Raw genomic sequence first — 27,669 nt, 5'->3', positions numbered from 1 at the left:
CATTAAACTGGGTGGACTGTAGTAGTGTGTTTTTTAACCGACAGGGCTCCGTGGTTGGGTGTGTGAGAAACCCCGTAGACGACAGAGCGCGCGCGCGAGAAAGAGAGAGAGAAAAAAAAAACAGAAGAACTGGCGGCGTGATGCTAGCCGCCATTTTGCAGCCTCCTAGTTAGTGTGAGAGTGGAGAGCCGGACCAACGGCGAGGGATTCGGTCACTTTATTTTCCTCCTTTTTCCCCCAGCACGTTTCCCCTCCGGAGCCATCCGTACATTACAGTTTCAAGTTGTTAACCGACAGCAGGTACGAGCAACGTCTTCATCTCGGCAGGGAATTTGTTTAGCGTTTTAGCAGGGCGAAGTGATCTTTTGTTTTCAAACAAAAGTCGGGGGAAACTGACCGGCTTTTTGAAAATGGACTCCAGTGTGTGTTGGCGGCACGTTGGCTAGTTCAGATCGAGCTAATTTTAGCTAGTAGTGGCTCACCTCGGCCTCGTACAAATTGCAGTTCTTAGGAACTCAGACAATATGCGGTTGTTTTACGCTGCAAGTTCGGTTTTCGCCAGGTCTTTATTTGAATATTCCTTTCTGCCTTAAATGGTAGCTACAGGCGCCAGAACGCAACTCCGGCACCATTTAAGGTGGAACGATCATTTTGAATAACACATTGGTGAATAAGAAGCACTTCAGCATTGGGCGTTAAAATATTTTTTGCGCGGTTTGATTTGAGGTTGGGCTGCAGAAATAGCGCTATCTCCTCGTGTTGTAATTTGTTAGCAGTATTGGAACAACTGTGCGAAGCTTTTAAAGTGCTATTTTGCTGTTTGGCTGCAAGTAAAGCCTTTTAAATACGTGTACACTGAATTAAGTGCAGATCTGCGTCTCGCGCCGTTCTGTAACATTAGCAGCTCACAGTGCTGAAAGTTGAGTGTCCACGTTGCTCTTGTGCCCCGGCCTACGTTGAGGCAGGAGAGCTACTGTGGCCATATTTCAAGATCCAAAAAAGGGAAAGAAATATAAGCATTGAAACAGTCAAATCCCTGCCATTTAGATACTGAACAAGTTGTTTCATGTAGCTCCACAAAATACCCATTCTGAATGATATTACGTGAAATGAAGTGAGTTTGAGATGTCCGCCCATAAGGCTGTTAAGCCAACCACGTTTTAGTCAAGCTAAGCTAGCTAACAGGGCAAGCATTGAGCGGAGATTAGTGCGTTGATACGATTGACAGTGCACACAATTTCTAGGCACTGATATTGATAAGCAGATAGCTAACGCAGGCTTATGTGCATATTTCAGCTACTCTGTGCTCGGATACATGCTCTAGCTAATGTTAGAGGTGCGGCCTAGGCAAAGAACACGTGTAAAAAAAAATCTGGCGCTTCTCTTCACTACAGCCTCGCCTGAGAGTTGAACACTCATTATTCATCCAAAATTTAAGGTGCGTTTATAGCCTCGACATACAGTGCTGTGTTTCATTAACAAAATTAGATTGAAACATTGATCTAAACATTAAGCCTCTTTATACTCACAAAAAACTAATTAAATTAATACAGGCACTATTCAGAATGCATCGTTTTACTAATACTTTATTGTTCTAAATGACGTTTGCTAAGGGGATAAACCGTAACCACTTATACATTTGTCATCTATTGTATAAGGAGATAAATGCTTATTTAAAAATGTCGTATGTAGTGACAATGTAGTTTTAACCAGCAAAACACTCTTTAATGCCTAAAACACTTGCACAGTACTGTTAATTTATTGTCCGCGTTTACACTTGCAAAAAAGAAAAAAAAGGACAGCTTTAAAATACAGGTGAAAATGATGAAATGTTCCTGGTGTTATGAATAGTAACTTTGAATTTTATATTCAACCTGACTTTATCGCCTGCAGCAGGCTGTCCCTGTTTAGTTGTAACTGTTAAGGTTGACACCACTAGGGGTGTGTCAGGAATAAACTGGAGCAAAATTGTATCAATGGCCCCGAATTACAGAGAGGGAATGAACACAGGGTCAAGCAACAGGTTCCTTGACCTCTGTCCAGTTTTGGATTAATTTGGCTCATTGCATCTGCACAGATAACGGAGAGACATGGCCACAGAGCATATAAATGGAAACGGTACTGAAGAACCAATGGAGACTTCGGCTGCAGTTACCCATTCAGAACACTTCCAGACATTATTAGACGCTGGGTTACCTAGAAAAGTTGCTGTCAAACTAGATGAAATTTACGTAGCAGGTAAGGCCCGTTGAACATTCAGCATATTTTCACCCACTTCAGATTTCATACAGTTGCATGTGCTTTTAAATACAATTGTGGGAATTGGAACATTTAAAGCAACTTTTTGTGGTTTCCTACCAAAATGGGTACTGCAGTCACAAAGTGCTTTTAAAAAACTTCATAAAAGTAAATTGGCTACTTGGAATATTATCTTTCTCTGTGCTTACTGTAGCAATTTGAGGGAAAAAAACTGATTGGCAGTTTCACAGAAATGCAAAGTTAATATATAGGGCCTTTAAGCCGAAATGAACTAGTCAGGTTGAGGTCTTTTCATACAGTATCAGGGCAAGTGATTTTCAAAATGGGCATATGCAGGAACAGTAGAACAGCTGGTGGTGGTTTAGACAGGTGATGGGTCCTCATAAGTCAGGGTGGATGCTTGTTATATTGAAGTGCTGTAGATGACTGTGTCACATTAAACCATTACATTTGTTGTGATTAATTCTGCATATTTCTGCTCTACTAATCTCTGACACAGCTATGTCTATGTAGTATATGCTAGTATTTTTGTGTGGGATGTTTGTAGTGCAGAATGCAAAAAAAAAAAGCCTCATCCTTTTATTTACCATGTGACTATATCTCTTAATCAGGTCTGGTCTCGCATAGTGATCTTGATGATCGGGCAATTGAAGCTCTAAAGGAATTTAACGAAGAAGGTGCTCTGCAAGTCCTCCTGCAGTTTAAAGACAGTGACCTCTCACATGTTCAGGTATGTATTGGAAGAAATGTGAGGCATGTTCTCAGTTGTAATTAAATCAGCATTAATCTTTGAGGGAGGAGAGAAAAGTGTCAATGTTTCTTCAAGAAGTTCATATTTTTAAAAGTCTGATCACATTTGTTTAATAGTTTTCAAAAAAAAAATTTTCCTCTGCAATATTGTCAACATGTTGTTGCATTTTTTTGGTAATATTTTTTTCTGCAATGTAAGGAAAATTAGTGTACCTGATAATGAGATGTGTGGATGAAGAAGCTAATTAGAATGCATGTATTCTGTTTCCAAAGAAGCTTTCTCTAGACCTGTCCATCATGCGAGATGTTTTGGCTGAAATCATGGATAAAATGGGAACAATAGTTATCAGACATATTGATTAATGGAATGTGCACCTGGTTGTGTTCATATTTATTTCTTGATGGACAGCTTTCTATAATCTGGGGATATTTAAAATCTAAATCCTCCGTGGAATAGGCCTACTTTCTTAATGGGTCTTTTTAGGGGTGCAGGCAAGATTATTTATGAGCCTAATTTTGCCAGTCTCATTTCAAAACAGTTTTGGCTGAAAATATTTTAAATAATTTCAAGTTTGAAAGTTTTGTTCAGTTCAAATTTGAGCTATGTCTATGAAGCTGAGATAATGGTAAAACTAGGGAAGCTGAGTTAAAACACTTTTTGTTTGTAAACATTAATATGTTTAATTTGAAAGCAAACCTGACTGTAGGTTAAATTTGTCCTCTTAAGTAAAGGTAAAAATTTCTCTGCCACCATGGTCTATGCATGCAGAATATATATTTATTACCTTCTCTGTACTTTGTCAACAGAACAAAAGTGCCTTTCTCTGTGGAGTTATGAAGACATACAGGCAGAGGGAGAAGCAGGGGACCAAAGTGTCAGATTCTAATAAAGGACCAGATGAGGCGAAAATCAAAGTATGTTTACCTTTAGTTTGTGTGCTACTTTTGTCTACACTTGTCCAGTATCATTTTATTTGTACGTACTAATACAAAGAAATTGTGTTAATGGTTATTTGAATAGAAAATAAGATGTGAATAGCTGATTGACAAATTCAGCTTATGAGGAGCTTGGTAATTAAATTAGGAATTGTAAAATAAACAAGTTCAATATGTCTGGCGATTTTGAAAGGCACAACTCTAAAAGTAAAATTTATCAATGAATTGTTATTGTATGCCTGTTTAGTGCCAGTGGTTCAAGGTGGTTTTTCTTGATTTGCTAGGCTTTGCTTGAGAGAACTGGATACACGCTTGATGTGACGACAGGTCAGAGAAAGTATGGTGGCCCCCCTCCTGAGACAACCCACTCAGGTGCACAACCCTCAGTTGGCACAGAGGTAAGACCATGATCCCCATGACTTATCAATTGGCTGATTCTGTATTTAGCAGTTATGAGCAAGTGACAAATGTTATGCAATGTTATATTGCCATAACACTCTTTGAAATAGTGTCTGTGTCTTGTCAAGGATTAAGATATATCTATATAATAATCAGTTATCTTCAGTGGTTTTACATACATCAAGTTACTTTAATTAATATTATTGTGTGTATAACTTGTCAATTGGCTGATTCTGTATTTAGCATTTATGAGCAAGTTTCAAATGTTATGCTAATGTTATAGTGCCATAACACTTGAAATGGTGACTGTCTTGTTCAAAGACCTCATGGTTTTCTTGCTTGGGTAACCTTATAGTCAAAAGGATACGTGCTCTAGAGGCCAGAATATAAAACTGACACTATGGTGTCACTTTAGGAAAAAATAAGAAATCACAAGGGCAAGAAAGAACATTGCTTTACATATCAAATTTAATGGTTTGAAAATCTCTTGTACTTGAGTTATTTAATAATCTTAGTAATTTTCATTTTCTTAGATTTTTGTGGGAAAAATTCCAAGAGATCTCTTTGAAGATGAGCTGGTCCCCCTGTTTGAAAAAGCAGGGCCCATATGGGATCTGCGTCTAATGATGGACCCCCTTAGTGGTCTAAATAGGGGTTATGCCTTTGTCACTTTTTGCACTAAAGAGGCTGCTCAGGAGGCAGTTAAATTGGTAAGTAGTGGTATCAGTAGTCTGAGTTTTTTTTTTTTTTTTTAAATGTGTGACCCAAGATTGTATTTGCAGTTTACTTTTTGTTTTTGTCTTTAATTTTTTATCTTTTTAAATCTCTTCTAGTGTAACAACAATGAGATACGCCCTGGCAAACACATTGGTGTTTGCATCTCTGTCGCCAATAATAGACTGTTTGTGGGATCTATCCCCAAGAGTAAAACCAAGGAGCAGATAGTGGAGGAATTTGCCAAAGTTACAGGTTAGTAAAATGTATAACGTCCCTTTTTGTAAACCATCAATGTGTTGTGTAAAACATGCATTCAAATTTAAATTAATACAGAATAAATGTACTACCAATGTGTAATCCTCTCTCTGCTTTTCCTCAGAGGGGCTGAATGATGTCATTTTATACCATCAGCCTGATGACAAGAAGAAAAATAGGGGCTTCTGCTTTTTGGAGTATGAGGATCACAAAACTGCTGCGCAAGCTCGACGTAGGTTGATGAGTGGCAAGGTGAAGGTGTGGGGAAATGTAGTGACTGTGGAATGGGCCGACCCCATTGAGGACCCTGACCCCGAGGTTATGGCAAAGGTAACGTCGCAAGCAGACAAATGTATCATCACTATATTTTTAATCACAAATTTTATTTGCTCTCAATGTTTCCATGTTTAAAAATGTTTCCATGTTTATTTCAGGTTAAAGTACTTTTTGTAAGAAACCTTGCAAGCACTGTTTCAGAAGAGCTCTTAGAAAAAACATTCAGCCAATTTGGAAAGTTGGAGAGGGTCAAGAAGCTTAAAGATTATGCCTTTATTCATTTTGAGGAACGGGAAGGTGCTGTTAAGGTAATGCTTCATTTTTTTATTAATATTTTATATATATATATATAATATCTGCTTGTGTTTTTGCTGTATTTGTAATTAATTGTTTCACTTTTTATATTTCTCAATAGGCCTTAGCAGAAATGAATGGGAAAGATTTGGAAGGTGAACAAATTGAAATTGTTTTTGCTAAACCACCTGATCAGAAAAGGAAGGAGCGTAAGGCTCAGAGGCAAGCTGCAAAAACTCAAATGTAAGCTCATCTTTGCATTTATATGTGGCGTTAGACATTTCTATCTGCAATCAGTGTGTTCTGTGTGCTGCTTAATTTAAAATTAATTACTGGAACTCCTCCAGGTATGACGATTATTATTACTATGGCGCACCACACATGCCTCCTCCAAGGGCAAGAGGAAGAGGAGGCAGAGGAGGATTTTCATATCCCCACGACTACTATGGCTATGAGAATTACTATGATTACTATGGCTATGACTATCACAACTACCGAGGAGGATATGAAGATCCATACTACGGCTATGAAGACTTCCAAGCCCAAGGCAGAGGAAGAGGTGGTCGAGGAGCTCGTGGATCTGCACTCTCCCGGGGCCGTGGAACAGCCACAGCTAGAGGAAGAGCTGGTTTCTCCCAGCGTGGAGGCCCAGGATCCAGCAGAGGCACACGCGGGTCCAGGGGAGGAACTCAGCAGAGAGGCCGTGTGGTATGTGATGTGTGGGGGGAAAATAGTTGGTCAAGTAGCAGGAGGTATTATGATTGATTGACCACACGTTTGTATTTACTCTTTGAAGAGCACATTTTGCTGTTAGCTGTGTCTGTCTTCACCCTTTTGATTATGATTTAAGTTCAAGTGATATTGATCAAAATAAATTTTTGACTATTCCCTTCTTTCAAATTGCTAACACATACAAGGCACCTTGTGGAAGAAATGGACCAAAGGTTTGCATGCTTTTCTTTCAGTCTCTGTTCGTCTCAGATATTGTATGCATAGTGTACTTGTTCATGGTCTCTAACATTTCAGTATATTGTTCCCCAGTTTTTGGGCTTCCGTGATATATTTTAGACTCGTGTGAACACATGCATCATGCAAATTAAGCTTGCATAAATTAGTTAAGGATAGTTTTCGTTTTTTAAAAGACCATTTTTTTCCCCTCCTCCAGCAGGGAAAGGGGGTCGAGGCTGGTCCTGACCAGTTACAGTGAAGACTGACTTGCTACATGGGGTTACACCAGAAGCTGCCAATGTATATGATGGTAAGGTCGAGGCAATGGTCCAATGATATTCCAGCCTTACGGAAGCATATCTCCCATACTGCCACCCCTGAAGCCCACCTGAACCTAGTGAAAATTGTGGACTTAATGTATTCATTAAAAAAACAACAAAAAAAAAGTCTTGTATTCAAAATGTCACTCTACTCCCTATAAACATGCCCCAAATTTATAAAATGCACCAGTTGAAATAGTTTGTGAGGTTCAGACTTCCTACAAGATACTAAACTAAAACTTTTTATTTTTTTTTTATTTTTTTTTTATTTTATTTTTTTTTTGCACTTTTTAAGTTTGAGTTTGAAGTGGCTCAAATGAGCTTGATGCTAATGTATATTTTTGTGCTAACTGTAATTTTATTGTCGGAATATCCATGTTTATCTAAATTTTTTTATTTGGATGAAGAGGACAGGACATCTGCAGGTTTTTGGTGTAACCACCTTGCATGGATAAGTCAGGCATTCCAGGAAAGTGGTTCTTTTCAGAACTTGTCTTTAAAGGGTTGGTTAACTACCTCAGTACAGAGGATTGAACTACCCTGCCTGTACTGTAAATAGGGAAACTTATATTGATGAAAGCAGGGCTTGTTTCCTATGAAATATGCATTAGAGCAGCTGCTCAAAAGATGTACTTAATGTAATATAGTCATTTTGCTGCTGCTCTGACACTGCGAACAGTCAAACTGGGCATGCAAAATCTCATATGATGAGCCTAAACAAGCCCTGCTTTTATCTTATTTTGAACTGAATTAGCTGCCTTGCTTCTTCAGATTATGTAGTTACTGGTTGTATGATTGTATGATAGTTTTGGAATAAAATGTTACTTTTGTAAAGGCTTGAACATCACAAAGGCATCAACTGCTTTTGGTAAGCCCTGCAGTGTCCCTTTTTTCTTTACGTGGAAAACTTTTTTGGATAGCTAGCTCTGTAAGGATCATAGAATTATGCCTTTTACCATCATCCCTTGTTTTCAGGTTTTATTTTTAATCATGATTCATGAATTGGAATGATCATGTTTTGACTCTGGGCCAGCCATGTTTCTGTAAAACAGAAGAAAATCTAGGTTGTACTCTGTGCCCTGTGTGCACGAGCCTGTGGCTGTGTTCTTTGGGACAAGACAGGATCATTCAATGGAAAAAGGGATGCTGCAGCTTTGGTTTATATTCCATATATAGCAAACAGCTGACTGAACCATTCAACCGGTTTTGTACACAGTTAACTCCCTCTTGAAGCTGTATCATTACAACCTTTTGACAAGATGTTAGCAGTTTTAAACTATTGTTGGTGGCCAACAACGTTTTTGCATTCCTGCAAATAAATTGTTTTATACTGTAAAATGAGGTGAGTGTAACTTATTTTTGTAATAAAGTTTTTGATTTCTATCTGTGTCCTAAAACTGTTTACTATGATGTTAATAGCCCATAATAGGTTTACCTACCTGTTCTCACTGTTAATTCTGTGTTGTTCAGAAAGTGATTATTTTTTTTTATTAAAAAAATAAGATTCAAAAGCTATTTTACATTCAGAAAACTATCACAATGCCAGTTATTTAATGCTTTTTGTAAACAAGATTTTTCACCAAATATTTAGTTGGTTGGTTTATTTAAAAACTACATTTTATACAGCACTGCTTCACGTTCAAATATTAGATGCTTTCTGTAGTGAATATGTTAAACTCCTTTAAAGTGCACATGTTGCTAATGCAGGTGCCTGATTGCAGACTTTACTCTTTCCTCACCTGATGACGGATCCTACCAGCAATATTTCAACATGTAAAGTCTTCCCAGAACAGTAGAGGAAAGAAACTATTAATGCTGTTGATATTGGAAGATGGGTTAACTGGGCAGGTCTTTGCAAATATGGGCATATAGTCAATCTAATGGCTTTTAGATGATGCTTATGAAGATGTTGCTTATTCATTATAGTACTGCAGTGATTTAGTAAAAGGTCAATCCCTTGATGCCATGTTGATTAGAATCAGTGCAGTTGCTGAAAATGGATGTCTGGATTAGGGAACAGGTTGAAGGTTGAGCTGGCTATTCCACATATGATTGGCGTTGTAAGTTGGTAGGGGTACATCATTGCTTGTTCGGTAACTGCAGGTCCGCTTCCGTTCAGTAATGGCAGATTTTAGCTTTTGTTCACACCAACTGGAAAGAGGGAGGTCCACATATTTTGGAGCATGTCTGTGAACGTATGTACATAACAGTAGAAAAAATAATTTGTGTTACTTGTGCTAAAGAAAGGGGTTAAAGAATCCTCTCAGTCCCTTGCCTAGCTTCCAAAAGTGTGCGTCCACCATGGCGCCGGAGGTGACGTCAGAACGGGACCAAACCCACACGAGCGTCTGTTGTGGACCGTTATAAAGCGCGTCGGGACTTGGAGTAACGTTAATGACCGAGCGTCCTTTGGGCTTCCTGCGTTATTTTCGTGTACGTGAAAACCGACGCTTAATCTGCTTTAGTCCATTAGATAACTGTGTCCAGCGGTTTGCTGAGAGTGAGGTTTTTACAGAGCGATACAAAAAAAAAAAAAACAGCTTAGGCGTATTCACTCAGGTACGACACTATAGTTGCAACCTTACATCTACTCTCCTCAAAGATGCCTTAGTGAAATTAAAAATGATCATCTCAGAGCTACGACACATTATCTCACATTTGTTTTCTCCTCAGCGGCTATCAAAATGTCCACTCTGAGGGATTTTTTAAGAACTTTGAAGCTGAAAGTGGACCTTATGAGAGAAGTCGGCCGGCAGTATCCCGTCTTCTGTTTTCTGCTTGTTCTTCTGCTTCTAGCTACTGTGCTGTTGAACAGGTAAAAGAACAACTGATCTCACTTCAGTGGTGGGCAGCAGTATAAACATATTTGCTTTTATCGGGATAAATAGCGCAACGTTGCGTCACATTGCTTTTGTGCTTGTGAAACCATTTAAGAAAGAACTCGGACCAACCGAACAATCACTGCTACATAGAGCACCACCGAGCCTTCCCAAACTGTGATTGTGATGAATAGCTTTCACTGACCAACCTCTAATCCAGTCGGTATTATAATTTGCTTTTGAAAACAGACCTGTAGTAAAATTTGCTGGCTTTCTGCTCAGAAGCAAGGGGCAGTATGACCGCAGACCACCAGCAAAACAAGCACATGTTGTGTGTGTGTGTGTGTGTGTGTTGTGGTGGGGAAGGGTTCTGGGACACTGACCAACCTGTGACACACTATCCTGATTATATGTAAGATACATTTTCCTCGTGCTTCAAGTATTGATTTAAATTATATAGAAGACCACATTCACTTGATGTAAAAACTCAAAAAGTTACAGAACTCTGCTTCTCGCCTCTTTATCTGCACCTGTGCACATGAGCATATTACTCCCGTTCTGTAACATCTCCACTGGCTTCTTCTAAAACATTGCATACCATTCAAAACTATTCTGCTCATATACAAAGCTCTTCATAATATTGCTCCTTCTTCTACTTGTCTGATCTGCTATTTCTCTACAAACCAACTCAAACTCTCAGGTCTTCCTCTGCTGATTTACTCATAGTCCCACATTCCAATATATGGTGACTGTGCTTTCTCTAGGCTGGCTCCCTGACCCTCGAAGGCTCGTCCTTCACTCAAATATCAAACAGGCAAACTCTGTCTCCACTTTTAAGTCTAAACTTAAAACCTATTTATTTTTTATTCATTATAACTGTTCTCAATCTTAAACCAGCCCTGTTCTCATACCTGTTCTTACTGTTTGAATTTTGAAAAAATAAGCATATATGAATTCTTGTAAAGTCTTATATAAATATAATATATTATTATATTTATTAAAAAGTGACAGAATTTTGCTGACACTAATGTAATCTTAATTTGGATTACTATAAAATTGCTTGATTATATTGTTTAACAGTAAAGTTACTGAAGAAGATCCATAAGCTAATGGGTGTTTTTATTTTTGCTGTAGCTGCCAACAGCTTGCTGAGATTTGTGATGAAAAAATTATTTTAAACGCATTATTTTAACGATTTATATGCCGTAGAAATGCAGTTAATTGTATTGTTTCTTTTAAAACTAGCTTATACCGCAGGTTTAATGGGCAATCATCTAAAAAGGCAGGAGACACACAGATTTTTACAAATGGTCAAGTAGCTTTTTATTTTGGATTTAGTGGAGCACCCCTTGTAAAAAACAAGCTGGGATGCAAGCTGGGACTTGATCAACCCTGGATGGGTTAGGTTGAGGGTGCCTGGTTGATGAAATTCCCAAAGCATGTGCCAGTAAATTTTTTTGCCATATTGCCTGTCCCTGTCTGCTTCCACTCTTTTCATTCATTCATTATTTGTAAGCGCTTATCCAGTTCAGGGTCGCGATGGGTCCAGAGCCTACCTGGAATCATTGGTTGCAAGGCGGGAATACACCCTGGAGGGGGCACCAGTCCTTCACAGGGCAACACACACACTCACACATTCACTCAAACACATGGACACTTCTGAGTCAACAATCCACCTACCAACATGTGTTTTTGGAGTGTGGGATGAAACTGGAGCACCCGGAGGAAACCCACGCAGACACAGGGAGAACACACCACACTCCTCACAGACAGTCACCCGGAGGAAACCCACACAGGCACAGGGAGAACACACCACACTCCTCACAGACAGTCACCCGGAGGAAACCCACACAGACACAGGGAGAACACACCACACTCCTCACAGACAGTAACCCGGTGGAAACCCACACAGACACAGGGAGAACACACCACACTCCTCACAGACAGTCACCCGGATGAAACACACGCAGACACAGGGAGAACACACCACACTCCTCACAGACAGTCACCCGGAGGAAACACACGCAGACTCAGGGAGAACACACCACACTCCTCACAGACAGTCACCCGGAGGAAACACACGCAGACACAGGGAGAACACACCACACTCCTCACAGACAGTCACCCGGAGGAAACACATGCAGACACAGGGAGAACACACCACACTCACAGACAGTCACCCGGAGCGGGAATCAAACCCACAACCTCCAGGTCCCTGGAGTTGTTGGACTGCGACACTACCTGCTGCTCCACCGTGCCACCATTCTTTTCATACTGCCTTAAAATCATCCTGATACTGTCTTCTATGTTTTATTTGTGTTTCAGGTATCTTCATGTAATCATAATATTCTGGTCATTCATAGCTGGAGTGGTTACCTTCTATTGCTCATTAGGCCCAGAGACACTGCTCCCTAACATCCTTATAACAGTGAAACCAAAGAAAAAGGTAAGCCAATTAGAGCTAGGTCTCAAATTCAAAATCTTTATGGCATTCAGTATTGCCAATACCATCGGTTTTGTTATTACTATTAGGAATATCTGGACTGCTGATTGGATGTCTGAAGTACATAGCTTAGTCATAGTATAATTGTCAGTACTTCTTATATTCTTTTGAGTATTATGCAGTTATTACAATAGTCCTGATGTTTAACTCAAAACCTTTTTGTATTTAAAGAAGATCACAATGTAAAGATACCTATACTGTATGATCTTATAAATATCTCAAGTGATTCTTGGCTATAAAGCCACCTCTTAGTATCTTGATCTGTGAATTTACATTAGTACAAATGTTTACCTTTTTTATCGCTTTTCTTAACAGCCAGAACTGCAAGAGTTGTTTCCTTTAGCTCACAGTTGTGCTGTCTGTGGGAAAGTTAAATGCAAAAGACACAGGTAAAATTCTAGAAGTTTACATTATAAAATTTACTAATGTAAAGGACAAATAAATAACTGAATTGTGTCACCTCTTGTGTTAGGCCAACTTTGCTTCTTGAGAACTATCAGCCATGGCTGGATTTAAAAGTGCATTCTAAAGTTGATACATCGCTTTCAGAGGTTTGAGTACATGACAGTATAGCCGCATTTCATTTAAAATAACTTTATTGATGCAGCCTTGAGTGGTAACAAAGTCTATTTTTTCTGCAGATACTTGAGTTAGTCCTTGAAAACTTTGTGCACCCTTGGTACAGGTATTTATACTTTATTTTGTCCTTTTGTGTCTTTACATATTAATGCATGGATTTTTATTTTTGTAGCCTGATTTAATAAATCTTTTTTGGTAGGGACATTACAGATGATGAGGCATTTGTGGATGAACTTAGAGTGACTTTGCGGTTTGTAGCTGCGGTGTTGGTCCGCCGAGCTCAGAGAGTAATGTACCATTTTAATGTGTTTCTGACTTTCACTTGAGTTTAACTGGTGTTGCATATCTGGCCAGGTACTGGCCGTGTATTCAAATAAGAGGTCATTATATGGTCTCTGTGTGTATTTTGGGTGTGCATGTAGATTTTGAATGTGACTGGTTAGGGAAAACCCATAATTTCCACTGGGTAAAACATAGCATGTGTTTGTTCCTTAAAGTTCTAATTGGAGAATCCTGTGTTTTTATTTACAGGTAGATATTCCATCTCTTATAACGCTGAAACTACTAAAGGTTGCTATGAAACACATAGAAATTATTGCCAAAGCAAGACAAAAAGGTATTCATCTCTGAATGAAGAAGCTAATTACAGAATAGCACTCACTAAACAATTTGATTGGATTTTAATTTACTCTTTTTGTATTGATAATGGTTTGAGGTTCAATAAATCACTCAATAAATTTCTTTCCTGTTTTAGTGAAGAACTCTGAGTATCTGCAGCAGGCTGCATTGGAGGAGTATGGTCCTGACCTACATGTAGCTTTGCGCAGCAGAAGGGATGAATTGCTCTATCTTCGCAAATTAACTGAGATGCTCTTCCCATACATTTTACCCCCAAAAGCCACTGACTGCAGGTGAAATAGCTATATCTGAACCCTCTGGTGTTGGCAATATGCCCTTTCCCTTTTCTATCCTGTTTCTGCATGCCTATTGTTTTTTTCAGATCTCTTACTCTTCTGATAAGAGAGGTTCTTGCTGGCTCTGTTTTCCTTCCCTCCATGGATTACTTGGCTGATCCTGTGAGTGTGGACGTACATGTAGCCTGTTTCTTTAATGATTTATTTTTTCACTGATCTAAGATATTGTTCATTCTCTCTTTTAGGACACCGTAAACCACTTACTGCTCATTTTCATTGACAACTCTCCAGTAAGTTTTAGTTGTATTATGCAGTTTCTGTGTTATTTATACAGAATTATAAAGTAAATTATAATCAAAAAATTGAAAACTCAAATGTTCTTAATGGTTTGTTTGTGTATGTGTATAAATACTGTACTGATGGTTACTCATATCTCAATTTAGCCAGAAGCTGCTACTGAACCTGCCTCTACACTTGTCCCATTCTTGCAGAAGTATTCAGATGTGCGCAATAAAAAGCTTTCAGTAAGGGCCTTTATTTTTGTCAGAGTCTGGGAAACATGTTCTTGTCAATATTACTATATTCTATTGGATTCAATGCTGTATATTAATTCTAATTTTATTTGAATACATAAACATTATATGTCAAACTGCAGGTATCTTCTGTGCATTTGATATGCTTGATACTGATTTCTCATATTCTCAGGGGCTAAAGTTAGAACTTAAAGAGATTAGGGAACAGCAGGACCTGCTATTCCGCTTTATGAACTTCCTCAAACAAGAGGGAGCTGTTCATGTGCTCCAGTTTTGCCTGACAGTGGGTAGGTGTTTATTAATAAACTACAATACTTGCAGATATATCTCCTACTCTTATTTGATTTAGCTCATTTAAGCTTTGTTCAATATTTTAGAAGAATTCAACGATAAGATCCTGTGTCCAGAACTGTCTGATCCTGAAAAGTTATTGCTACATGAGGAGGTGAAAAAGATATATCAAACATACTGCCTTGATGAGAGCATTGACAAAATTCGCTTTGACCCTTTCATTGTAGAGGAAATTAAAAACAGTAAGTTTTTTGTTTGTTTGTTGGCTCAGAATATATCATTTAATCTCTTAAACAGCAAGCTTAATTCATAAATGGATATTTTTTTACAGTGGTTACTTTTAATTTTTATGTAGCTACTGTGAATCACTCTGTAACTACTGGTGGTGTAACTATACACTCTAGATGACAATTTGAGTTGATCTTTGTGAAATGTGTCAAAATAATTTGTAACTTTGTTCATGTTGTTGGGTAGCTGATGTGATTTTCAAATATTATTTTAATCTCACTGGCTGTGTTTTTGTCCAAAAACACACGTTGGTAGGTGGATTGGCGACTCAGAAGTGGCCATATGTGTGAGTGAATGTGAGATTGTGTGTCACCCTGTGAAGGACTGGCGCCCCCTCCAGGGTATATTCCTGCCTTGCACCCAGTGATTCCTGGTAGGCTCAGGACTCAGCGTGACCCTGAACTTGATAAGCGCTTACAGACAATTAATAAATGAATGAATGAATGAATGAATGAATGAATGAACTCATTTTGAAATTTGGACAAAACATTAGTTTGTTTTGAAATACTTAGCATGTTAGTTAAATGTTGCTTTCCTGTCAAAGTATCCCGTTAAGGAATTATTTACACCAAACATTTTTAAAATGTTTGTGAGACTGTACTCATAGTAACTACTATCAAACTTTTGTGTTTGTTGTGCAGTATTAGCAGTACAATTGATATGTGTGTACATTACAATGTTTTAAATTTTCTTAAGTTTTTCACAAAAGTTACAAAACTTTTTTCTGATATGAGCCCATGCATTACTCTCTATTCCTACCAGTTGCGGAGGGCCCATATTCTTGCGTTGTGAAGCTGCAGACTATGCGTTGTCTCTTTGAGGCCTATGAGCATGTCCTGTCCCTGCTCGAGAATGTCTTTACTCCCATGTTCTGCCACAGTGATGAGGTAATGAATAAAGGCTGTGCTTTTCTGTCACATCTATACACTCTGCATTTCACACATATTGCTAGTCGCATCACCCCTTGCCACATGACTGATCTAATGAGTTCAATATTGGTCCAGGGCCATGCAAGTACCACAGTCTCACTGAGCCTACAGCTATGAGATATTTGAAGTGTGTAGTATGGAATGTCTTACTTAGGATTATGTAATATTGTGTAACTAGGGTACTGAGATTTAAGGATTAGCTTGTACAGTTGTGGCAAAATGCCTGACATTCATGCACTTGTTTCTGTTTCAGTATTTTAGGCAGCTGCTGCGAGGGGCTGAATCCCCAACAAGAAACTCCAGGCTTAGCAGGTGGGTGGGCTGTAGTTTGTTAATAAATCAGAATAAGAAGTTATTTGGCAGTTAGAGTTGTTCTTTGTCATAACTAAAATCCATATGACTACCTTAATGAGTTTGTGGTTTGTTTCTATTGTATATTGTCACACAAGCCTGTTGGGCTCCACTCCAACAGAATGCACTGGCTGAGCTTTGAATCCTTTCTAATCTACAGTGTGTTCAAAATCTTCTTTATATCTCTTTACCAGCCATATTTATATCTCGCCAGTGTTATATCATTCTGTGTGTGGAATGTTTTAATTATTAAACTAATTTTAATACAATTTAAATGTTGCCATTTCTTTCTTTATCATGGGGTTTAGTGTTAGAGGCCAGTTGTAATTCCTTGTGCCCATTATTTCAGAAATAGCGTGAGTTTGGATGACATCCGGTGAGTATGTTATCGGCATCATGCTCAACCAGTAGCTCTCCACAGCCCACCTAATGCTGCACGCAAGAAACTTGCTAGAATGCAGAGAAAACTACATAAAAAATTTAAAGTCACAGCTGCTCTGGATATGTATATTTCACATAAAAAAGTCCTGTACTGTAACTTTAAATTTCACAAACATCCTGAAACCGTTTTGTTTCGGTGCCAAATCTCAAATGTTATTTCAGTATACATGCTTCAAATTGTCCTGTCATACACCAGTTATGGTAACTGACAAATTCCATGGAAAATTTTGCTGAACATGCTTTGAGATAAAAAAAAAAAAAAATGAATGCAGAATTACTGTAGTACACTATTGTTTGGGTACCATTGTCTGTCAAATACTCATGAAGGGGAATACGGTTGACATAAAAAGACAAAATCTGCATAATTCAGCCATTAAGATGTAAAAAGTGTAATTTAGAGTGGTTTTATGTTATAAGCTCGGTTCTATGACAGAGCAAATGGTTTGGAATGGGTCGTAGATTCTAGGCATTTATGGGCAGGCGTTCTAAGTGGAGCATTCTATGGCAAAATTGTGTCAGAAGGACACTTCAGATTTACTTTTATTTTTTTATACATGAAGAACCATTTTGGATACTAAATATTTTCATTTTAAAATTTAGAATGCAGATTTATCAGCACATTATATTTTTTACAAAGTATATTTCAAAATTATGTAAAAAACAAAAAAAAAAAAAAAAAGAATAAAACAAAAAAATTATTCTTCTTTAATATGATTTAGGATTACAATGTTAATCAAAATATTGTATTGCATTGTAGTCATAATGGTCAGGTCTTCTGTCTCTTACAACAATATATTTAATTTAAACAATATATTCTAATGCATACTTTGTTGCCATACTGCCAGGCCCTATTTGTGGCTCTCACTTTCTCTCTCTCTCTCTCTCTCTCTCTCTCTCTCATATATATATATATATATATATATATATATATATATATATATACACACACACACACCTCTGGTTCCTATCACCAACACTGTAAAGAAATCAACAGCATTCTCTGCAATTAATCGTTTCACATGAAACCACTCTGGAAGACTTTGCTTACATCTCAGTACAGATATCTGTAGAATTCCTATTTAATAAAAGCTAAAACATATTTAAAAATAAAATGTAAAATTCTATTTAATGAAATCTGAATTAAAAACGTTCACCTCAACACCTTGCGCGACAACACTGGCCCCCTCACCTAATCCTATCTGTCTCTCTCTCATACCATGGATTATGCTTTGTGTGTGTGTCCATTTTGGTGCTCCAATCGTCTGTGGTCTCTAGCTCTACTGACTGGGACTGCACCCTCAGCCTCGAGTCTGCCTCCACCTCCCCTGGCACCTCACCCGCATCTGTCTCCCCTCACTTTTCATCCATACTTACCCTTCCATCCGGCTCATATGCCTGTCGTGCCGCAGCGCTGAAGTAAGTGAGGGTCCATCACAAGCCCTGTCTCCCTCAGATGGGGCCTTGTGATAGTATCCTTCCCTGTGTATTTGTGTGTGGTTATATCAGCATGATGGCCACACCATGAGCAATGACATCCTTTATATATTCTGTTGGTGTAGATATAACACAAAGCCTTTATTGATATGAAGCTTGGTTGTGAATGTTTTCAGAGGTCATTTGCCCTTTAATGTAAATGAAACATTTGTCCTTCGGTAGAGACAAATGCTCATTTATTTGATCATTTCCTTTTTAAAGTGTGCAGATTGTTGTATGTGTTTTTGTCAGTATCGTCCATGCATTTTGCTTTTCATCTGTGCCCTTTTCATCTGCTGGATGAATCGATTGAATAATGCAACCTGAACTGACTGATTTTTATGTTGTTGGAACTCTCATTACTCAGTGTCTTGAGTAATGCAGATATTGTGTCTTAACATGGATAATTCTTCAAATGTCTATTACAAATGCATGTTCTGTTGCATGAACTATGACCCTCAGAAATTATAACCTAGTTCTCTGTATTTTTCCGTGATTGTGTGCACGTGTGTTCTGTTCAGGAATACATCCAAACGAGGAGAATCTTTTGGGATTAGTCGCATTGGCAGCAAGATTAAAGGGGTTTTCAAGAGTACCACTATGGAAGGGGCCATGCTGCCCTCTTATGGACTTGCAGAGGGAGAGGACGATATGGTTAGTAAACTCTCCAATGACTTATCAGATGTACCAGTTCTTTAGAAAGCATTTAGAGATGGCACACCGACACTGATAGGTATTTGTACTGGTATCAGGAGATTATTTAGGATCTCATATCAGAGGGGAAAAATAACTAATTTCTGCTTTATTCAAGTTTGCTGTGTTCTTAAAAAAACTTGGTATTGTGCCTGACAGTTTCTACTGACAGCATATTAAGTTTAGGGAATAAGGTATGACCCAACTGATAGCTTCATTTCCTTTTGTTGATTTTCCAGCAGCATCATCTCTGGCGTTTGAATCTCAAAATGGGTTTGAAGTTTTTTCTGATACCCTAGTTTTATTTTGTGTGCTCCAAGAAGTTAGCTACAGTATTTTTTGTAGTATCAGTCATTTTTACTAGTCACAGTTTACTAGTATTTGATAGTAATAGTTCATTTTGATGTTGTGTATTACATGGCTAGATTTGTAGTATAGCTGTGTATTTATACTATTCCCCCCCATTTTGCTTTTTCCCAGAAGATTCTTTAACTATATCTACTATAGTTAGGTAGTAATAAATTGCAGCCTTCTCCTTTCATCCAGAGGTTATTTGGTTATCAGAAACAAGAAAGCTCTGGAAAGTTCTAAAGTTAACGGCCACCCTGGACGATTAGACAGAATTTGTAGAGTAGTGAATGAAAAAAATGCAATCCTGTGGAAGCCGGGTGTAAGAGGTTTCATTGGACTGCCTCTTACACTCAAGCTCCTAGGAATAAGGAGACCGGGGAAACATTGACTGACTCCAGGGCCTTCACTGAAGATGTGACCGGGTTGTAACAGAAGATCTATAGTATTCGTAAAAGCTACCTGTGAAATATTGTCATAAAAATTAAATTACTTTTGCACCACTTGAGATGAGCTCATTAGCATCTCCACATTGAATCGATGTGTGGCTTTCTCCTTGTGTAACCTGGCTTCAGGTCACATTTCTTGACTGTGAACTGTGTTATGTGACAAGGGGTTTCCAAAGTTCTCCTAAGCCCATTTGGCTATATTTATCACAGTAGCATGAAGGTTTCTCATGCAATGTCATCTGAGGGCTCAAAGTTCATGCACTTCAGAAGTGCTGCCTTACACAGTAGTCTGACAATTACATGAATCTTTTAAATGTATTGAAAGATTTAATTCTAAGGTTCAAATGTTATTTTTTAAAGAGTTTGACAGTTCTCTTACTAAGATTGGCACAAAGTGGTGAGAAACCACTCATTTTTTTCTGCAAAGTGTGAGCATTTATTGGAAGCTCCTTTAATACACAGTCACAATACCCTCACCTGTTACCAGTTCACACACTTAAGAAATAATTTAAGATTAAATGTACCTTGAATATTCTGTAAATTATTCAATATTATTTAAGTTCTATATTAGTTTATAATACAACATTTTTAGTGAAAACACAGAATATTTGTGTGTGTGTGTGTTTTTAGCATTAACACATCACAGATTCTAGTTTTTATTTCTGTCACTTATAAAATGTCCCAACTTTTCTGGAAATAGGCTTTATAGACACCTAAACTTAACCAAAAACGAACTGCATACTGTATATAAAAATTTAATATCATAATTTTCCATCTATTGCATTTGATCATTTAGGTAGAGGAGGCCATTATGGTCATGGAGGATGACTTACCCATGGAGACCATCAGCACACCAAGCACACCGCGAAACCTGTCAGCCTGGAGCATTACTATTCCCTATGTGGACTTATTTGATGATGAGGTTAAGAAGGAGAGGATTCCCGTCTATTGTATAGATGTGGAGAGGAATGACAGGAGAGCAGGTGGAGACCAAAGAGTGTTTTTTTTTTTTTAGACAATAATGATTTATTAGCTTATATACGTTTATACTGAGATAACTTAAAAACACATGAGATAAGATTTGGTATTTTTGCTTCTGGGATCACCCTACAGTTGAAGACTGTAATTCACTTTTACAGCACTGTCCTGAAATCAAGGGGGGGTTTCTACCCCCTGACCAAAAGTTGCTTAGTCCAGTTTCTGTAGTGCTGAGTTTCTGCAGTAGCTAACCCTAGTCCAAATAGCTTTATTACAAGTCAGTGAAGGACCACAATAATTTTGAAGCTGTAATTTTAAAGTAAAAATCCTACATAGTGTTGCTTTTATTGGCTTCTCAGTTCCACAGTAATTTTTTGATTTGGCACAGTCAAACCACTGCTATTGGAAAATTTTGTGTATATTTATTTATTTTCTCCTTTGTGTTTTAGTGGGACATGAAACAGAACATTGGTCTGTGTACCGAAGATATCTTGAATTTTACGTTCTTGAATCTAAACTTACAGAGTTTCATGGTAAGTAATTTTTTTCAGGAGTGGATGAGTTGTTCAGGAGTTGTTTTTTGAAGTTTCTTTCCAGTCTTGTCTTAGAGATATTAATCTGATATTATAATATTAAAATATTAATATTAAACAGGATCATTCCCTGATGCACAACTTCCTTCCAAGCGGATAATCGGACCGAAAAACTATGAGTTTTTAACATCCAAGCGTGAAGAGTTTGAGGAATATCTACAGGTAACAATGTTAAAGATTAGGGATATGCAAATCTGTGTAAATTCTTTGGACCAGTCAACAAATGTAATTAATCAGTGAAAACTGTTAACACAAACTCCAAAAATCAAGTATTCAAGCCTTCAAAAACCAATTGCAAAACATTATTTATGAGATTTTACTGGTTAAAAACAAACAGAAATGCCATGACTGCCAAGTTCAGTGCATTTCAGTGACTCTCAAAAGCCATCACAGTTCATTCTTCTATATGATTTTGCCTGTTCAATATCCTCACATCATCATAAGTTGTCGTTAGAGAACACTCAAAAAGTTGTCTGTATTAACTGATACTGGTTATGAGTCAGCAATCATTGCATTCCAAATACACATCTCTGTGTACAATATACATGTTTCTGTCCTAAAAATTGTGTATACCATGCGAACACATATACAGATGCTTTTCTGTTTACTTCAGAAACTCCTACAGCATCCTGAGCTGAGCAACAGCCAACTGCTTGCAGATTTTCTCTCTCCTCACAGCATGGAGTCTCAGTTCCATGACAAGATGTTGCCTGATGTCAATCTTGGTATTGTCATTGATGATTGTCATTCAAGTCAATAACAGTTGAGCAAGTAAATAATATGAAAGCTTTTTTTTTTGTTTTGCAGTGTCTTAATGTTTTCCCTTTTTTTTTTTGTTTTTGTCTCATAGGGAAAATAATCAAATCTGTGCCTAGTAAACTGATCAAGGAGGTAAGTTACCACTGAATAAACCGTTCCAGGAGGACTTGTGAATCTTTTGAATATTTAAGTATAGTTTTACTTCACTTTAAAATCTTTCCTTAGAAAGGGCAGCATCTTGAGCCGTTCATTCAGGCATTTTTTAACTCATGTGAATCACCAAAGCCCAAGCCCAGCCGGCCAGAGCTCACTATTCTTAGCCCCACGTCTGAGAACAACAAAAAGGCAAGCTTCTTCAGTCTCATGTAGTTTAGGTAACATGCGAATGTAAAAACATTTGAATGTATATTGTTGGAACTTGTGTGAAATGTCAAATTCACCTTGTTGTTTCTAGCTTTTCAATGAATTGTACAAAAACAATGCAAACCGTTCAGAAACCACAGAGAAGAAGCACAACCAGAATTACTTCATGGAGATGATCAAAGTGGAAGGAGTATACGATTACTTAATGTTTGTAGGTAAAAGAGTATTAAGAATGCTGCATTTTTGTTTAAAATATATAGAGTTACTACCCTGACAATTATGAAATCACTTTAATTCACTTATTTCTGTTAATAACGTTTTATGCTTGTGGCAGGCCGAGTGGTGTTTCACATACCTGATTGGTTACATCATTTATTGATGGGTGGGCGGATTCTCTTCAAGAATACACTGGAGGCGTATACGGACTACTACCTGCAGAAGAAACTAGATCAGGTTTTTCAGGAGCATCGGGTGGTTTCGCTCATCACACTGCTCAGAGGTATCAAACACAAACAAAAAGATCGTTGTTTCAGAGAGTGATTACATAGTTTACGAGCGATTGTGTCACTGCTGGTTACCACTCACTGACGTGACAGGTGCTTACATACCTCATCTGCTAGCTTTGCCCTGTGTTTCAATGCGATGGATTCTCCTCTCCCCATGTTATTGCAATTTTTCATTTTTTGCTCTTGAAGAAGATAGAAATAGATGGAAGTAATATTTGCGTTGCATAATGAGATTGTCTTAGCGGCTGATGAACAGTTTTGATGGTTGAATGTTTTGAAAGAGTGAATTTGTATTTCATAATACTGACTTTACATTCTGAAATAATTGTTTATTTCCTAAAATTTGAAGTTATTATTTCAAAACAATGTTTCAAATTTTTTAATTCTCATTATTTTGATATAATGAATAATTACTTTGAGATATTCAGTCAAACATTCAAAAATATAAAACATTATTATATTAGAGATTTTAAGGATATCTTTTGAGCATTTAATTTAATAAACATTAGCTTTCAGTGTAAAAAATATTTGACTTAATCTGAAGGATAGCTGCTGTGTTCAAATAATATAATAAACTAAAAATCCACAAAAATCGAGATATGTTTTTCATCAGACAGCAAAGACATTATACCATGTACTTTAAGCCATTCGTTTAAAAATTGTTGCCATGTGTGTTTTTGCGTTGTTTTGTAATGACAAAATATTAATCTTCATGTCTCTAGATGCTGTGTTCTGTGAGAACAGTGAGCCACGCTCTTTAGAAGACAAGCAAAAAAGAGCCAAGAAAACGTTTGAGGAAATGAGCAACTACATACCAGGTTGACAGCAACATTGTTTAATACAGTTCAGTTCAATTCAGTTTATTTATAAAGTGCATTTAAAAGCCAAAGCTCACCAGAATTGTCAATTGATTGATTTATGGGGTTACAGACAATGAACAAATGTACAGTTAAATGATGAGCTGAATCAGATTTTACTTCAGGAGCTGAATCTTGATATCTGTAAATTCACATAAGTATATAAAATACAATTAAACAGCATCAGATTTACCTTAATAATTTAGTGTTGTTTTAAATAATATCTGGACCAACACGTTTTCTTTTAAATGCCATGTTTTTGAATGAAGTTGGTGCTTTCTGTGTTAGATTTCCTTGGAAAATGTATCGGAGAGGATGCTAAGTTTGAGGGAATACGACTTCTCTTTGATGGACTTCAGCAGCCTGTTCTCAACAAACAGGTAAATGGTCACACATTCTGAACATTACCATGAACAATACAAATATGATAATATAATAACAATGGTGCCATATTGTCTTGCAGTTGACATACATCTTGCTTGATATAGCAATTCAAGAACTATTCCCTGAATTAAATAAAGTAAGTCATACTCTGTTCCTACAATAATACTAGACCTAATTGTGTAGTAAAATGTTTCAATTTGTTTGAATCTTTGTACAATTAATTTCAGGTACAGAGAGAAACGTCTGTTATAGCCCCATGGATGTAGAAGAACCCCCAAGAATGATGACACATTCTCACATCTGTTGCATGTACAGCTTTCTATGTAAATATGACAAGAAATACAAATAATACAGTGATCTATTCCAGATAGTGTTAATGACCTACGAAACATAACCTTGCACGGTTACCTGCACCAGTATTTAAAACTCTAAGACAAAGTATTGACACAGAGTAGTGACATACTGAACTGGATTTTGTTGTTGAGACTGATACTAAACAAAAATATCAACGCAATACTTTTGTTTTTGCTCCCATTTTTCATGAGCTGATCTCCAAGATCTAAGACGTTTTCTATGTACATAAAAGGCCTTTTTCTCTCATATATTGTTCACAAATTTGTTTAATCTGTGTTAGCCAGCAGTTCTCCTTTGCCGAGATAATCCATCCACCTCACAGGTGTGGTATATCAAGACTAGACAGCATGATTATTGCACAGGTGTGCCTTAGGCTGGCCACAGTAAAAAGGCCACTTTAAAATGTGCAGTTTCATCAGACAGCACAATGCCACAGATTTCACAAGTTTTGAGGGAGCCTGTTATTGGCATGCTGACTGCAGGAATGTCGACCAGAGCTGTTTCACGTGAATTGAATGTTCATTTCCCTACCATAAGCTGTTTCCAAAAGTGTTTCAGAGAATTTGGCAGTACATACAGCATTCTGCAACTTCGCACAGCCATTGTGTACAGTAAAAGTAAACTGCACACTTTAGAGGGGCCTTTTATTGTGGCCAACCTAAGGCACACCTGTGCAATAATCATGCTGTCTAATCAGCATCTTGATATGCCACACCTGTGAGGTGTATGGCTTATCTTGGCAAAGGAGAAGTGCTCACTAACACAGATTTAGACAAACTTGTGAACAATATTTGAGAGAAAAAGGTCTTTTGTGTACATAGATAAAGTCTTAGATCTTTGAGGTCAGCTCATGAAAAATGGGAGCAAAAACAAAAGTGTTACGTTTATATTTTAGTTCAGTATATATATCAGTGATCTTCAGTCATTACACGTCTGTACATCCACACCCAAAACAGGGGGGGGGGGATTATAATAAAGAGGGTTGCAAAAATATTGAACAATGTATGAAGTTTTGAAATGGTTGGCATTTTTGTTTAAAATTTTTAATATTTGGATTTGAAGTCATTATAACTTTAATGTAAGCCGACTCTTATTATGACTGATACATTTCATTTTATTTTATCTAATCCGACAAATGATTAAAAAAATAATGTGAACGAGCAAGTGAACCACTAACCTAAATGTGAACTTATGGTTTTAACTGGTACCTTGGTACCCTTCCTTTAAACCTTGCCATCAAATGGGATACAAGATGCTGTTGGTATGTATGTGTAATAAAACATTTTATATACCTAGCGCTGTGTGTTTAACCGCTTAAGACCGCTTAGTCAACCGATACATTTCCCAAACTTCTCACGCAAAATAATTCAGTGGTGAAATAGGTCACCACAGACAAACTTCACAGTAATTTTACATGTCCAAACTGCTGAGTGTAACTACAGTCTCTGACGGACTGACGTCTTATGCGGGTCACTGACTGCTAAGCTAATGTAGCTCGAAATACAGAGCTATGCGCAGCTAAAGCAATGCTTTCTCAAAACGGCAAACTAAGTAAGCAACATCAGATGTTAAACACAATATTGAACCTACAATCAAGGACTGACATAACAGTAAGAAAATATCAGCCAGCAGTTGGAGGTATTGTTCATTTTAAGGCTTTATTGTCATGAAAAGCCCGTGGCCTTCGATAGCTCAGTTGGTAGAGCGGAGGACTGTAGTGGATACATAGACATCCTTAGGTCGCTGGTTCGAATCCGGCTCGAAGGAACGTATTTTAGTCAAAAATGTATATATGCAAAAAGATCTTTTAAAAAACCACCAAAACAAAGAAAAACATTTATAACCTCGCAGAGTGTATTGTTCAGTGAAAAGGGGCAGAAGCAATATATTTAACTGTTGTATGAGACAAAGCTTTATCTTGTTTGGAACCAGAACAGTTTATGATACAATGGTTTATTTTGCTTATTTAAGATAAACAATGCTATTCATTCAAAGAGGTAAATTTAGTTCACTCAAAAAAAAAGAAAAGAAAAAGAAACTGATTAATGCTAACCCAAAGGTAGTACACAGGCCCAGTATGAAGAGTCTCATTCTGAAAGCTTGAACACATAAAGTGGAAACATAAGACAACTGACTGCAACATTTTTGCACAAAAGTGTCTTCTAATTTAAAACACGTGGTAAATACTTATGTGCAACACAGCATTGCCCTAGATGCAATAAATGAAAGGGGAGGGGGGATCGAACGGAAAAACCATACATGTACCGTTGTTTTTTCGTTACACTCCCAGAAGTTTCTTGGCCATGTATCCAGGCATGCTGTAGAGGAACAGGGCCACGATGGCGAGGAGGAGCAGAGCCAGGACAATCTTGATAACCAGCCATTTGTACTGGTTACAGACAAGATGCCGGATTGCTTTCAGTGGGATCATGAACCACAAGAATGTAGTGTCTGGACGGCTGTTGGGATAAAAGAGTTACACAGTTTAGCTTAATATTATTTATGAAAGTTAATTAACTATTTTTATTTATATATTTGTATCAGAACAATGTTTATTTGTCATGTATGTGTTAGAAATTTGTTTTGGGATTACGTGTATACATGTCAAAGATAATGTTATTTGCTGTTTAGTGGGTAAATATCCATAGGGAATTTTTTCTAATGTAATGTGCAATTATTTGTCATTGTACAACGAAATGTGTCTTTTGTCTTTTGCATTAAGTGCAGTGCACTAGGGGCTGTGAACACACACTGAGAGGAGCGTTTCGGGATTCAGTTCCTTGCTTATGGGCACTTAAGCCATGGATGTTCCCGCCGATCCTGGGGATTGAACCAGCAACTTTCCGGTACCAAGCCAGGTCCTCTAACCATTAGACCAATATAACACGAGGTCCGAACATATTTTTATATGACAGCTTTACATATATATCATTTGCTGGGTTTCCAAAGTCTTTTGTGAAGAAGCCATACTGTCCCTTGTAACTAAATATGGTACATACAGATTCATTTTTTTACTGATTTATTTTTTCTGATTATGTAAGTTTAGCAAGGCCAAATTGAATGCATTGAATATTCTTTCCTTGTTGGCTGACTGAACAATGACAACATCA

The 27,669-nt window shown here is 37.5% G+C and overlaps 2 protein-coding genes and 1 non-coding gene across 7 annotated transcripts; all 3 read left to right on the top strand.

Moving 5' to 3' along the window:
• The first annotated feature begins 90 nt into the window (after positions 1-90).
• Positions 91-8,528, top strand: syncripl (synaptotagmin binding, cytoplasmic RNA interacting protein, like). 3 transcript variants are annotated; one of them, XM_066667859.1, is made up of 13 exons: positions 91-300; positions 2,078-2,238; positions 2,871-2,989; positions 3,817-3,924; positions 4,230-4,343; positions 4,878-5,054; positions 5,178-5,313; positions 5,441-5,646; positions 5,751-5,900; positions 6,008-6,129; positions 6,234-6,594; positions 6,804-6,830; positions 7,052-8,528. In XM_066667859.1, the coding sequence occupies exons 2-13, from the start codon at positions 2,091-2,093 to the stop codon at positions 7,091-7,093; spliced, it is 1,710 nt and encodes a 569-aa protein (XP_066523956.1). In that variant the 5' UTR covers positions 91-300; positions 2,078-2,090; the 3' UTR covers positions 7,094-8,528. The 3 variants fall into 3 exon arrangements, with proteins under 3 accessions (XP_066523956.1, XP_066523973.1, XP_066523965.1); XM_066667876.1 differs by lacking the exon at positions 2,078-2,238 and having other exon boundaries at positions 94-300; XM_066667868.1 differs by lacking the exon at positions 6,804-6,830 and having other exon boundaries at positions 95-300.
• A 1,021-nt stretch (positions 8,529-9,549) lies between these two features.
• Positions 9,550-25,270, top strand: LOC136694346 (sorting nexin-14-like). 3 transcript variants are annotated; one of them, XM_066667830.1, is made up of 30 exons: positions 9,550-9,713; positions 9,828-9,969; positions 12,299-12,419; positions 12,792-12,865; positions 12,949-13,027; positions 13,118-13,161; positions 13,255-13,342; positions 13,587-13,671; positions 13,810-13,966; positions 14,056-14,131; positions 14,215-14,259; positions 14,413-14,493; positions 14,675-14,789; positions 14,880-15,035; positions 15,844-15,968; positions 16,264-16,322; positions 18,078-18,218; positions 18,797-18,929; positions 20,562-20,748; positions 21,193-21,276; positions 21,398-21,498; positions 21,950-22,061; positions 22,187-22,227; positions 22,321-22,440; positions 22,550-22,673; positions 22,793-22,957; positions 23,687-23,782; positions 24,110-24,201; positions 24,285-24,341; positions 24,433-25,270. In XM_066667830.1, the coding sequence occupies exons 2-30, from the start codon at positions 9,839-9,841 to the stop codon at positions 24,469-24,471; spliced, it is 2,928 nt and encodes a 975-aa protein (XP_066523927.1). In that variant the 5' UTR covers positions 9,550-9,713; positions 9,828-9,838; the 3' UTR covers positions 24,472-25,270. The 3 variants fall into 3 exon arrangements, with proteins under 3 accessions (XP_066523927.1, XP_066523934.1, XP_066523943.1); XM_066667837.1 differs by lacking the exon at positions 18,078-18,218 and adding an exon at positions 16,711-16,737; XM_066667846.1 differs by lacking the exon at positions 18,078-18,218.
• Positions 25,271-26,240: 970 nt separating this feature from the next.
• On the top strand, positions 26,241-26,326 carry trnay-gua (transfer RNA tyrosine (anticodon GUA)). The gene is given in 2 exon segments: positions 26,241-26,277; positions 26,291-26,326. It is a non-coding gene; the product is annotated as a tRNA-Tyr (tRNA).
• Positions 26,327-27,669: the final 1,343 nt, after the last annotated feature.

This window comes from Hoplias malabaricus, chromosome 1 (genome assembly GCF_029633855.1).
Source record: "Hoplias malabaricus isolate fHopMal1 chromosome 1, fHopMal1.hap1, whole genome shotgun sequence".
Classification (NCBI taxonomy): Eukaryota; Metazoa; Chordata; class Actinopteri; order Characiformes; family Erythrinidae; genus Hoplias; species Hoplias malabaricus.
Note: the sequence above shows the minus strand (reverse complement) of the source record. Positions and strands in the feature narration are given on the sequence as shown.

What these genes read in the sequence shown, in the direction of transcription:
- syncripl (XM_066667859.1), top strand. Translation starts at nt 2,091, where the DNA reads ATGGCCACAGAGCATATAAATGGAAACGGTACTGAAGAACCAATGGAG. An exon ending in ACCCCGAGGTTATGGCAAAG is followed by an intron (nt 5,647 to 5,750) that starts GTAACGTCGCAA and finishes TGTTTATTTCAG; the next exon opens with GTTAAAGTACTTTTTGTAAG. An exon ending in GTGGAAGAAATGGACCAAAG is followed by an intron (nt 6,831 to 7,051) that starts GTTTGCATGCTT and finishes CCCCTCCTCCAG; the next exon opens with CAGGGAAAGGGGGTCGAGGC.
- LOC136694346 (XM_066667830.1), top strand. Translation starts at nt 9,839, where the DNA reads ATGTCCACTCTGAGGGATTTTTTAAGAACTTTGAAGCTGAAAGTGGAC. An exon ending in TTGATACATCGCTTTCAGAG is followed by an intron (nt 13,028 to 13,117) that starts GTTTGAGTACAT and finishes TTTTTTCTGCAG; the next exon opens with ATACTTGAGTTAGTCCTTGA. An exon ending in GTTGCCTGATGTCAATCTTG is followed by an intron (nt 22,062 to 22,186) that starts GTATTGTCATTG and finishes TTTGTCTCATAG; the next exon opens with GGAAAATAATCAAATCTGTG.